The sequence below is a fragment of the Chiroxiphia lanceolata genome, chromosome 3, assembly GCF_009829145.1.
Source record: "Chiroxiphia lanceolata isolate bChiLan1 chromosome 3, bChiLan1.pri, whole genome shotgun sequence".
NCBI lineage: Eukaryota > Metazoa > Chordata > Aves > Passeriformes > Pipridae > Chiroxiphia > Chiroxiphia lanceolata.
In genome coordinates, this window is record NC_045639.1 from 73,835,660 (window position 1) to 73,849,391 (window position 13,732).

The 13,732-nt window shown below is 35.0% G+C and overlaps 1 protein-coding gene across 5 annotated transcripts in view; it reads right to left on the reverse strand.

The window, feature by feature from the left end:
- Positions 1-1,740: 1,740 nt before the first annotated feature.
- Positions 1,741-13,732, reverse strand: part of GRIK2 (glutamate ionotropic receptor kainate type subunit 2) — a 366,025-nt gene continuing 354,033 nt past the window's right edge. For 4 of the 5 annotated variants that reach the window (XM_032682343.1, XM_032682339.1, XM_032682340.1 and 1 more), the window contains 2 exons: positions 12,847-13,024; positions 6,589-6,717 (listed from right to left, as the gene is read on the reverse strand). In XM_032682343.1, the coding sequence (XP_032538234.1) occupies positions 6,704-6,717; positions 12,847-13,024 (192 nt within the window). In that variant the 3' untranslated portion in view covers positions 6,589-6,703. Of the gene's footprint in view, positions 6,718-12,846; positions 13,025-13,732 lie in introns of all 5 variants that reach the window. The other variant, XM_032682341.1, reaches the window with a different exon arrangement.

Here is a 13,732-nt window from a genome sequence, read left to right on the forward strand (position 1 = left end):
CTGGATCCAGTTCTGGGATCCCCAGTAGAAGAGAGACAGGTACTTAACAGAATATGGTCCCTAGTGAGCAACCACAAAGGTGATTAAAGGATTGAGCATCTGTCATAGAGGGAGAGTCTGAGACACCTGGGACTCCTTAGCCTGGAGAAGAGAAAACTCAGCAAAATCTGACGGGGGAAGATGGAACCAGATTCTCAGTGGTGACCAGTGAGAGGATAAGAGGCCATGAACACAAACTGAAAAGCAATAAATTACCTTTAAATGGGAGAAAAAATATATTCTTCACTGAAGCCAGAATTGTACACTGGAAACAGAGAGGTTGGGGTGTCTCCATCCTTGGAAGTATTCAAAACCTGAGTGAACAACATCCTGCACAAACTTCTCTGGTTGACCCTGCTTTGAACAAGGTCATTGTACTTGACAGTCTCCAGAAGGCTCTTCCATCCAGAGAAGATATTGGACTCAACAATTCAAAACCAAAAGCATTGTGTGATACAATTCTTCTATGATAAGCCCACAGCCCAATTTTACTTATTACAAATTAGCATTTTTAACATGGACATTAATGCATAAAATGGCGTAGCAGATGTACACATCAGAATTTTCCGTTGATCTACATGAGTCTAAACAGCCCAGACAATCAGAGTGGTTAAAGTAAAAAGAGAATGACATGGTTACAGCTGTGCTAGGTTGCTTTTCACTCCCTGGGCTTAACAGCCAACTGTCTTCTTGTGCAGAACTGTCAAGAGACAACCTTTGGTATAAATCCATCATAAGGTTTGAACTTGTACCTTCCAAACCAAATCACTACAAATTTGGGCTGTGGTGGACAGTGTTGCCCAAGGAACATTAACAATAGCTCAAACCTTTACCAATATTCAAAGTTTTCATACTAATCAGGTAATTTTAATGTAGGACTCCTACAGTCATTGCAAAGAAGGGAAGTCTAAGATTTTTCCATTATTTTTAGCTTGGACTAGATTTCCGAAAGAGCTGGGAAAACTATACATTGTGTGATTAGGAAAGAAAGGCATTCTCTTGGCTCTGAGAATTCCTGAAAGACAGATCTATGTGTAATTGCCAGTGTACATTTCAACACTTGGAAAAACTAAGTTCAGTGACACAGAATGTCATTCCTTGAAGAAGAAAAAGATAAAAGAGAAAGCCGATATGTTTGTCCTCGAGATCAGATGCATCATTCCCTTTCATTTACATAGTTAGAATTTTTCTTAAATTCCCACAATTCTGTCATTCCAGTCCAAACTAGTGTTCTTGAATAGAAACAAGAGGAAGTATTTCCTGAATTTTGATTAGAATTATATTTCATAGAAAATTTCTAATAATGTCCATAAAATAGTTAATAATGCATGATTGTTATAGATTTCAACTTAAGAAATCTCTTAATCATAACTTTTCAAAGCTTAAACCAATTAAAAGTTCTCTTTCCAAAACTCATCCTATATATCTGTGCTAACCTACTTTTTTTTCATTTTTCATGTAGCTGATTTAATATTAAGATCTTTATAGAAGATATGTGAACATGATGTTCTATTCCTATACCCCCACCATGTAGGGAAAATTCCAGTAAGATGAGTCAGTGTAATAGCTCCTCTGGGTTGGTTTTATTATTTTTATTTTTTGATTATTCTATTGCTGCAGTGATTAGGATTTCAGGCAATGAACTAAAACAATATATTACTAGACTGGCAGTCGATCAGATCACTATCACTTCAAACATCATTTAAGAAGATCTACATTTTTTATTATTTATATAGCTCCATAGTTCATGGTGCTACATAGAACAAATCAAAGACAGATTCCCTGCCCCCTAAGAGCTTACAGTCTAGGCAAGTACAAGAACAACAGGAGAAGATAACACAGGCAGGGGACAGAGAGGGGTAGTAAATAAAAAGAAAGACAATTAGATTACAGTCACATGAAAAGCTAATGTATTTATCTTCATGGATACAAACTGGGGAGATGAGGTGTTTGAGTAACTTTATTTTAACTTAGAACTATATTAAAAGGAAAGCTAGAAGAAAAGGGGTTTGAAAATAAATTTGATAGTGCCAGAGATGCTTGTAGGAAGGCAGAGAGGCAAGACTGGAAAGGAAGGGAACAGGACACTACCATATTTCAGGTTGAAAAGCAATGATCTTATAAGTCAGACAAGCCAACCTCAGCGACCCTTTCTTTTCCCATACGTCCTTGAAATTATGCTGTACACCTCATTTTGCCTTAAATATTATGTCAGTATATATTTGGGGCTGTATTGGATAAAATTTTGATTCTTCAGAAGGAGGAGTTTTGACACTTCTTTCAAGGTAGTCAGTATATCAGTCATCGTATTTTGTGTTTATTGATATATTTGGAGACTCTGATGTATTTGGAGACTAAATTAAGTTGTGTCTCAAGTATACAGTACATATTTTTCTAATATCCTTAAATAATAAAAATACAAAAATTATTTTATAGAATTATCATTTACCTCTTTTTATGCCATTATCTCTGCTCATGACTATTTTTCCCTGAAAACATTTTGATTTTGTAGAGTATCAGGGCACTTCTCCTACTTTTATTTGAGGCTTTGGATTTTTGTGGGGGATTTTTTTCTTTCATGAATTATGGTTTTTTCATTCTGAAATATTAACTAGTTAGTGAAGTAGGACTAAACAATATTATTTTGGGTTTTGGAAACACTCTATGCATGAAACCAGGAAGGATTAACCCACAGAGCCTTGAGTATAATTAAAATGAAAGAAAATGTTATTTCAAGCCTATACTGAATTCTTCAACTGAAATTTGAGATAGAAATTGAGATAAAAATTGAGATAAAACCTGCCAGATACTCCCTGGATATGTCTGTACTTATGTTTATGTGAAATGAGAATACTATGAAATGACCTCCTGATGTCTATAATTAGACAAATCCTCATTCACTATAAAGCACCACAGATCTCTTGATTTCATCCAACTATTTGGTTCACAATTTTTGCTACTAGTCCTTCACAAATTATGCTTATCTTATCAATAAGATAAAAGGGATTTTGTAATTTTTTCTACAATATCCACATAGTTATCTATTGCTATACAACCATGCTAAGCCAACTTGAAGATCTAAATTGTGTGTCTTGAGAATTCTTAAAGATTATACGTCTCTATTTTCATTGAAACAGACACAGGGAAAAAGAAACTTCCTATTCAATTTTTACCTCCAATTGTCATCCACCAGGTAGGACCATACAATGGAGCTACAACTGCTTTAAAAGTCTTCTCTAGAGTGACTTTCAAGGTCAAACAGAGAAGAATCCATCTTCCGATCCTGGGAAATCAGCAGACTAGTTGTTACATGAAACCACATAAAGCAGTTATGTACAGATTCTGAATCTTCATGGGCCAGATACTCACTTGATTTTAACTGGTGTAGTTCCATCAATTTTAATGACAGTGTAGAAATTTATACTACATGAGAATTTGGGAATTTTAAACTAGCCTTTCAGAGGCCTTTCAAAATGAGGAAGTTTTTTCAGAACTGACGATTTTGTTCATAACAGTGAAAGGAAAATGAACTATTGAGCTTTTTGGAGGACAAAACTACCAGTAGTATTTTCTACTGCTTTGGGGTCGGGTCTTTGTTAGTCAATTTTCTGTAAATGTCTTAATAGAGAAATAATTACTAATGTATAACAAAGTAACAGCATGAGTTAATATATGACTTTAAAAAAATAAACACATTATCCTACTATGAATCTGTGGAGCCATGCACTTCTACTCTTGATCTTTAATATAAATCTCCAGTTACTTTGTATATTTCCTTTAATAATGGAAGGCTGAAATTCTCACTAAAATCTTAATTAAGCCACACTACTTTTGTGATAGGAGTTTTCCCTGGGGGACTTTGACCCAATAAAATATTTGGAACATATTCTGCATTCACACTTACTTTGGCTCACATAAAGCTTAATGAATATTAGTCAGGTGCCTCAGGTTGAGAATAAAACCTTGCTTATATCAACATCCTCAATGGAAAAAAGAAAGGTTTGTTTGAATATAATACAGCATTTTATTACATGATTTTACAAATTTTATTGTAAATCATCAATCAAATGCAATAGCCAATTTTTTTTCCATTCCAAGCCATCATATTTAGGAGTTTTCATTGTGTTGTATGACAGTTACTCTTTCCCCTTTGTGTTTTAAAGAATTAACTTAAATATAAATTATGTAAGTATACTCATTTCCAGAATAATTACTAAAGGTGTTTTTATCTTGTTTATACCTCAGACAAAGATAACCTGCTCTCTATTATCACATAAATGGGGATGAAACTCACAAATATAAGAGAATTTGCTTTCTCAGTCCCTGCTCACAATGGAAATGGCCAGCTCAATCTCTATGAAGATATATGATAACTGGGTAGTAGACACAAACCTCCCATTTCCCCCCAAATTTCATTATATAATTTCTACAATTTAAATTTTATGTCTTATACTCCTGTACTATAAAGATGATGATAAGACTAAATTAAGTGCCAGTAAACAAGCGATCTTATTACTCACCAGTGACTGACAATTTATGATAATTTCAATGTTTTGTTGTGGGTTTTTTTAATTAGTCAAATTAATTATTTTCCACATAAAGACCATCTTCATAATCTTTTTTGGTTGACATAACATTCCTACATAATCCATCCTATGCATTTCTTGTTGAAATACAAATAAATTTACAGTAGAAAGAGGTGCAAGATTCAGCATCTGTACGGCAGTATTTCAAAATGTTATGTCCAGGAACTCACCACAGTCAGGACATATAAATTAGCTTTGAAGCAGCTAAGAGCCAGATCCTGCAAATTGTAGCACAATGTACTGTAAAGGCTTGTCTCAGAAATCCCAGCAAACTCTCTTGCCACACATTTAGTGGCAAGAATTGTCAGGATAGGGCACTAAGCTGAAGCTAAGTACCAGTACTGACACAAAGTACTGTACATACGTTGCTCAAATCACACAGCAAAACCAAAACAACTAAAACTGACATAAATTTAATTCTTTCTTATCTTTTTTTTCCTTTTTTTTTTTTTTAATTTTGTGCATTGGGTTCAAACAGCAAACTGAGTGCACTTTAACTTTTATCACAATGTGGTCAAGAGGTCTGTGTCTTTTACCATTTACACACAATTGTTCATGACAGCATGTTATCAGCTTAGTGGAAACCAAGGGTGTAGCATGGTAAGCAGTGGTGGTAGTGCACCTATTTTTTTATATTATATAACTTGAAAATATGTCTCTTCTAAGATTCCTTTTTCATGATAAAAATAGTTTTCACCAAACGTTGGTGGTGTGCACACACTACCACTCATGCTTGGCATCACACCCCCGACAGAAACACATGTTCTTATTTTGTTGATAAAAAGTATTAGAAAAATTTCCATACAAAAACTATTTTCATAGAAATCTTGCATTTCCACAAATAAACCTGAACATTTTTTTTTTTTTTGGAAAAAAAAAACTGCTCAAGAATTTTGTTCATTTAGTACTGTGACTGTATTGAAAAATGCAGTCCTCCTTAAAGTTCTCGGCATTCATTTCTTTTAGGTGACCCGTCCCACTCCCAACATTAGCGAGAATTGCACAGGCTCCATTGAGTTCAATTAGTAGCAGGAACAAGGGTTTCAAAACCCATTCAGGCTAAAATGCAAGCCCTCTATGTATGAAATATACTGCTTCCCACCCCCTTCCCTCTTTTCACAATTATAGAAAAAAAATATTAATTGCTTATATCTAAAGGTTGTAAGATACATTCCTTTGTACTAAGGAAACTTTCATTCATCTAAAAATTGGGTCAAAATTGTGGAAATATTTTTGTTGATTTTTTAGGCCAAAGTTCCAACCCAGTTAAATTTAAGTTACTTTTTTCTAAATTATTATTTATTTACTAAGTTCAGTGTCACAAACAGTCCAGAAAAAGCAGGTGAGCATCCTCATATTTATCCTTTTATTCATGGGATTCATGTTTCTTCACTTTTAACATTTCTTCCACCCAGGAAGCTCATATCGCCTGTCCAGATGGTAGTTTCAGTATACCAGCAGTTACCAACTCTTCTATGCCGGAAAGTTCAGAAGACCGTATGGTTTCTTGCTCCACTACAGTTCTGAGATATTACTTTTATGAGACTCCTTCTGTGGTTTGTATGATCTTGGACATTTATCCTCCATCTCCTGGCAACCGTTGAACTTCAAAAGGAACCTGTAACTTCTCACTTAGACTGCATTTGAAACCAGCCACAAAACTCACATGGAACATTCATTCATTCAGAATGGTGCAAACCCATGACAAACAGCGTAACCCTGCATAAATTGGTTGATCCATGATGCTTGTGATTCGAGTCTGGCCATTGCAACTGTTGAGATCACAGAGTCTCTAGTTCATAGACACAGCGGCATGAGGTAACTCATTTTATTTTGCACTTGTTGCATATTTCCACAGGAAACATTCTCGCAAGGTTGTTTGGAAAAAAGACGACAGTTTGTGCTTGGGGTATTTGGCTTCCCAGCTCTATGCCATGGTTTCTTTACCTGGCAACCTTCTATCGTTAAACGTGTGCATGTTGATAACCTCTTCTGTTTTCACAATAACAGGGGCCTGTGGCTTGTGTTTTAATCGACGCTGACACTTCAGAGACATCCTTAGCTCCTCTACCATGGCACTACAGAAGGACCTCTACGGAGGGAAATAGAGGAACAAGAAAAAAGAACGAGCTGTAAGAAATGTCCAACTGCAATGTCTAGTAGCAGAGTCACTGTATTGGTACAGCCTTGTCAGGCCTGTAAGTTTCCTTTGTCTCAATCTGAAGCTCAAAGCAAATTGCTGTCTTTAAAATATGCATCACATAATAATTAAAATTACTTATAAAGCTGTGATGACAGTATAAAAGTCACCTTGTCTCTACAATTATTTATCTTGCAGCTACTGACTATGGATGTAAATGATACATAAAAATATTTCAAGCAGATTTTCTGTCAACATAGGTTAGCCTTACGGTACAGCATCTGAATGTAATGTGTACATAAGGTATTCAGTGAAATCTCCTTAGCCATGTTTCAAAATAATAACTTCATTTCTATATGATTTAAATAAGTGTTCCTCAACAAAACAACAAGCTTTAGTATAAAAAGTTTACCTAAATTCTTGTTTAAATACTGTTAAAATTCATACTGAAAACTAATATCTACTCCATTATTTTTAATATCTTCTGTATATAAACACTTTTCCCACTACTGATTATCATTGTGGGGTATGTGTTAGCAAAACAAAAAAAATCAATGATTGACCTTTATGAAAAGTATATTATTAGAAAAACAGCTTATTAACATCTTTTCAGCAAAAGCTAGACCCTAAAAGCCCTTTTGCCATTTTATAGTGCAAGAAATTTTAAAAGTAAAATAAAACCTCCCTATTCCCTCAGTCTGACTGAATTTTCAACTGCTAATAATGTGCTGAGCAATGAGCCTTGCCTTAGTGTGAGAATTGGAGCATGGATAAAATATGGAAGTAAGGAAGAGGAGTCTTACTTTTGAGATCTGTGAATTAATCACTTTTACCATATACTTTTGTTTAAAAGTTTTCCAGTTAATGGAGAAATCTACTAACTAAATAACTCATCTCAGAAGCTGAGATGTTATGCCAAGCCTCTGCCAATTGCTGTCATCCAAAGCAAATTTGAGATATAATCTAGCACTTTGCATTTTTCTCTTTTAATAACAAATCTCCAGGCCAGGGAGATGATCTGGAAAAAAAGGCAAATGAACAAACAAAAACCAGACAAACAAACAAACAAACAATAAAACAACAACAACAAAAGGACAAAGTACCTAGAATTACTATAACTATCTCTTGACCATTGTTTGATTTTGTGTGATTAGTGGCAGTAAATATCAAATTGTCTAATTTATCTCTCAAATAAGAACTCTGCTTCATTTCTGAACTATTGTATCACCATTATTCATACAAACCTAGAGTTTGGAGATTAGATCCAGAAAATATTTAAGCATTTCACCCAATCTAGTTCTTTGGCAACCTAAACTGAAGCTGTGTTTCAGTCTACATTCAGCTTCCAACCTCCAGGGCTGGAAGCACTCTGAGCAGTAAGACACTCAGTTTTCCACATTAAACTTTATAGCTCCACTTAGTCCTGGATCCTATCAGAATTCACACTCAAGTTCTCCATGCATGGTCATCAATTCAATAGGTATGCTCTGAAAGGACCTAACAAATCAAGTTCCTTAAAAAATATGGCAACAGTTGAAGAAGGACACATGGTAGATATTACACTGTTCTTCTGTGCAGCCAGTCATCAGCTGGAGCATTAGAGCCGAATGTGAAAGACTTTTGAGAGTGTCAATTTAATAGTGTCTGCCAAAGGAGATTTAAAGCTTCAGTGTCTCGGTAAACAGCTGTAACACACAGGCATTAGACCATTCCAAGGTAAAAATACTTGCAGTTTCTGCCTACTGATCCTGATCCACTTTGCATGGAAGCAGTTAAAAGAGGTAAAGTGAGGGAAAGGGAGAAAGGGAAAACATGGACTGTTCTGTAGATTAGGGATGAGAGCACAAAGTGGCAGAGGCAAAACCTCAGCAGTAGTTCCTGTTTCAGTAAGGACTTTTACATAAAATTCTGATTTGTGCAGAAGAATGCAAACATGAGTTGTCTCAGTCATGGGTTAGAACTCTACCTTAATTCATCAAATCCTGAAAGAAATGCCCTCTTCCTTAATCCTTTGCATGAATAAGGGAACAGGCAGGTAGGAAGAAAAGGGCAATCTTACTCTGGCTGTGATACTCTTCCTTTGAAACCTTCCTTTCTCCTACTGAGTTTGAAATAAAGGAATTAACTTGCAATAGAAAGGGTTTAACCACCTACAACTAAGAAGAGTTTAAATCGTGAGTCCAAAGGAGAGAAAGGTATGTCTCTCTGGTTCAGAGTGAAGTACAAGTTCTTCAAAGGCAAATATGTTAGATCTCCATGCATAAGGTATCTTTGCTGAGCATTGTGAAGAAAGCAAGAAGCTGTACCTCCTTATTCAGCTATACTTTGAAAGAAAATATTCAATTCTCTTAGATTTTCTCGTTTTTTAAGAAATTCCTCTTGCTTAACATCAAACTTCAATTATGATTATGAAACTGAAATTAACCTCGAAATCTTTCAAAAGGGTAAGATTTACTTTAGTATTCCCTTTGTCTTACAGGTTAAATTGCTAAGGCTTTAAGATCTTGGCATTTCCACTATGTGATGAACCTAGCGTATAGCTCAGGAATTTTATAGGGAATCCATTAGGAAGTAAATGGTGCAACTCAGCACTATACCACTTCCAGCCATTATATGGCTCTCACTTCTGGAACTAAAGACATAACATTCTGAGGAACAAAATTCATTTAATTTTAAAATGATGCATTAGCACTGAAGACTTTCAAGATTTCAACCCTTGTCTTTTTTTGCCAAGACATCTAACAAGATTTCCAAATGAGAATAAATGCTTTTTAATATGCATCATTCCACCAAAACCTTTGAAAAGATCTGTAAAGGGTATAAATTTTTAGGTAATATCAGTAGCAAAAGAATTACAATCAATATCCGAGAGGTGAGAAGATACATGTTAATGTTCTGAAATATGCTGAAAATGAGATCTCAAGACTTGACAACACATTTTATCTGAAAATTTTACCTGGATATGAAAATTCATTAAATGAGAAATGTCAGAATTACTGACAGTTTTTAAAAAGTAGATAACCCAATTTTGAGAGTTATTTTATATAGAAAATTCTCCTATTCTGTGTTTTCAAATTATTTTACATATATTAAGTTTATGGGAACTTATCTGCATATACTGTAATAAAAATATTGTTACTGATAAGGAGAATTGTTACATTTCTTCTTTTTTTTTCTCTGTTTCAAGTTTCACTCACTGAAATAGTCATGTATTTTAAACAGAGATTATTTCAAGGCTATGTAAGAGTTCCTGAATGGCATCTTTATTCTTCTTTGGGTTCTCTTTGAGAAATATAAGGAAAAGTTTTCACACATACAAAAAAATCATATTCGAAAAATGTTAGAAAGGATTACTTTATATTTTACTTATTTAATTGAAATTATTATTTGTTGTCTCATTTCAATTCCAATCAGTGTAGTCTTCATTTTCTGTACAGTTAAACCTTGTGTTCTTTCAGTGTTAGGATACAACTTTTAGAATAATAAAGCAAGAAAACAAGAAGCAGCTCCAGAATACTTTTTTTTCGTGTGACAAATAAAAGACATTTTCAGATATGAGTTTAGAAAATATAATCCAATGCCTTGATCCTGAAACCAATTGACCAGTCAGATTGCTAGGGGAAAACAGTAAAGTGTTTATAGAACTTACAGGGTACATTTCAAAACTGTTGTCTATCATGAAATTGAGCACTTTTAGTATATATTACAAGCCTCTCTCCACTTAATTCAAAGAAAATAACCTTTTGCCCCCAACTTACCTTCCACACTGCAGGCATGTTACAAGAACATCAGTTATTATTGATTTTTCACTAACCCTTACAAAATCATAAGTTGTCTTCTTAACAGCTACCAGAAAGTAAATGCTGCCTCCAAGTCATCTTAGATATAATCAAATGGTAGAAGAGCTCTCTAAACAATAGTGCAGTTTAGTGCGTGTGTTTTGTTACAGCAAATCATGATAAAACATTACAAAAAAATATACAAAAGAAAATTTTAGTCAGAACTGTAGTTCTTAGCCTCCTAACACAAAACAATTTTGAAAATTTCACCTCCTTAAGATGAATAAAGAAGTAACTGATATTTCTGAAGTTCTTTGCCAAAAGTGAGAGCTCACAAGTCATGTAGTATCAAAATGATAATTTTGTGAAAAGTTAGCACTGCTTACAATCTATTTAGACAGCTTCTGCATGGCTTTACTACCAGAGAGAAAAAACACATCTTTGCGTATTAATACAAAAGGTAGGTAATACTGTTTTCATTATTTTGCTTTATAGGGATTTAGAAAGGTAATCAGAAATCATATTAGCATTTGTTAGACATGGAATTATGAGACTACCACCATAGATTTTGCTTTCAACAACCTAAAAAGAGCAACAGAAAGGCAGGAACAGTATGCCTGCCTCACTCTAAACATTCTGATTTAAGTAATTAATAGTCAATATGTTTAAAGTATAAAAATCTCCAATCATTTGCTGATTTATATTTTTCCCTTCTTTGATGCAGATAATATAACTGACAACGTTCAATAAAAAGCTTTAAAATTCACTCACAAGTTCATTACTTCCAGTCTTGTGTGTTAGATATTATTTGAAGCTTTGTTCAATTACCTTAAAGCAGTAAAACCAGTAATCCTGCATTGTCTTGTTATGGGCCATTGTTCTAGCATCTAGCAGGACATATCCATCAAACTGCTTCTTGTCTTGAGGTTAGCTGAGAATGAATGCACCTGGGTCAGGCCTACCATCACCCTCCCTCCTAATCATTTCCTGACTCCTATGCCACTCTTTCAGGGATTTTGAATATACATATATGGAAAATCTGTCAACCTTAAAACCTCTGGACAGAAAAACAAACCCTATCAAAATATTGACTTAGAATGACAAAGAAATGAACATTAAAGGACAGAAAATAACCTTAGAAAAAGTGAAATCATATATAATTGTAGTTGAAGCAGAAGCGTTTCAAAGAAGTTTAAGTGTGCTTGTAATGATCAGCTTTTTAGGTTGCTTATTTATATACCTATTTTTAGACACGATTGTAGATCCAAGGTTGTACACATATATGCAAATACTATACATATCTATATAGACATAATATGGTTACATTAAAAATATTTTGCCACTGACTTTTCTGATGTAGTACATTTTCAATTCATAGCAAGTATAATGCACAAGTAAGCTGCAGACCAAGTTCACACCAATCACCTGAAGATATCACCAATATATTCTCAATTTTAAACTTAGCAATTACTGCACTTTTTGGTAGAAGTAGAATGAGCAATTTAGGAAGTTATTTTCAGACCAAAATGTATGTGAGATTTCATTCCCTACTCAAATTAAGACAATAATATCAAACAAAAGGAAAATTTTAATTCCACAAATCAAACTCTGCTTTCACCATAGTATCTAGAAAGTCAAGACCAGTAGAGTAGTTCCAGTCAGCCTGATGAAACATTAAAATACTTTGCTCTGTAACTGAATGGAATGCTGTTTTTTTCGAGGACTGTTGTAGCTGTTTGATAGAGATGATCAACAAAAGTCTGATGGGACTGACCTTTCCCATAACAAAAAAACCACTGAAACGATTTTCCACAGGTTGAAATACTCACTGAGTTTTACAATTATGTGATGAATATGTCATCCTTAGATGACATACAGGACCTCATTGCAGGCCACTTCTAGTTTTTATTGTAAATGTCTCCCAGCAGGACAATAAAAATTCCAGCTTGCCTTAAATAAATTATCAATTAGTTTCAAAAAAAAAAACCGTAACCAAACAAACAAAAAAACCCCACCAAAACCAGTTCAGCTACTCTCAAGCTCTAAAATTTATTTCCTGACAGAACAAAATGCACTCTGGTGGATGACAGAGACTTCTGGTAAAGAAATTCTGCATTCATTTAAAGTCTTCTAAAACTATTTAACCTTGTTTCCAGGTTGAGTGCATCCTGACAGCTACACTATTTCCTGTAGCTGATGGGGAACTCCTATTAGCGCAGAAAGTTTTTTCCAGGTGGTTTTGTTTAGCTCTGCCAGCAGCCTTTCTGGCCATCACACTGACCATGATGTTTTTCTGACTCACCTGTGGACCTAGGCTGGGGCAGAAGGGATTGCACTTGTGTGGTTCCACTCTTTCCTCTCAGAGAAATCCCAGAGGATGGCATAGGGCAATTGCTCATCAGCCCCGAGAGCTCTCTCTCATGCAGGATTCCACAAGGTTTCATCCTGTCATCTCTCCTTTCAACATGTATATGAGGCCACTGAGGAAATAATGAAATAATTTGGGCTGTGGTGTCATTGACACACAGATGATACACAGTCCTACTCTATTGTCAGACCAGGATGGTGCAATCATTTTGAGCTTCCAGTGCCTGGCTGAAATAGGAGGGTGATGGCAGCTTAATCCCAGGGAGACAAGTGCTATGTTGGACAGGTAAAGGCAAGCACTCAGAAGATATTATCTACCCTCATTATTCACTTCCACCTCTTTTGGAAGAGGCTTACAGTCTTGAATTTCTCCAGGTTAGGGTCTGGGTTTTCAAACTGAATCAGTGGCAATAAGCTTTATGTGTCGTTTGTAAGTGTTTCGAGCAGTGACAATGATTCTGCTGGTGTAAACCTTGTCACAACATTCCAGATCTTCTTCCAGAACACAGCACAGCAGTCTAGTGTCCCTGAACAGTGGCTACACATGGCATTTAATAAGGACTGAGAGCAATTAATAGTACCTCAGCCATGTAGTTGCAGCTGAGAAAATAACAATATATGGTACTGCCTATCTGATTTAGAATGATATCCACTGCACTGTTAATGTTTCTGTATTTCGTGATCATGGCTGTGCAGGGTATTTCTCTGTCTTTCATCAGAGATGATCCTGGTTGCACTGAAATCAATCCCCTGAGATCTTGCACCCTCAAGCACTGGATGTGAGAGTTCATTTACCTATTGAATCATTTTTGATCCTACAT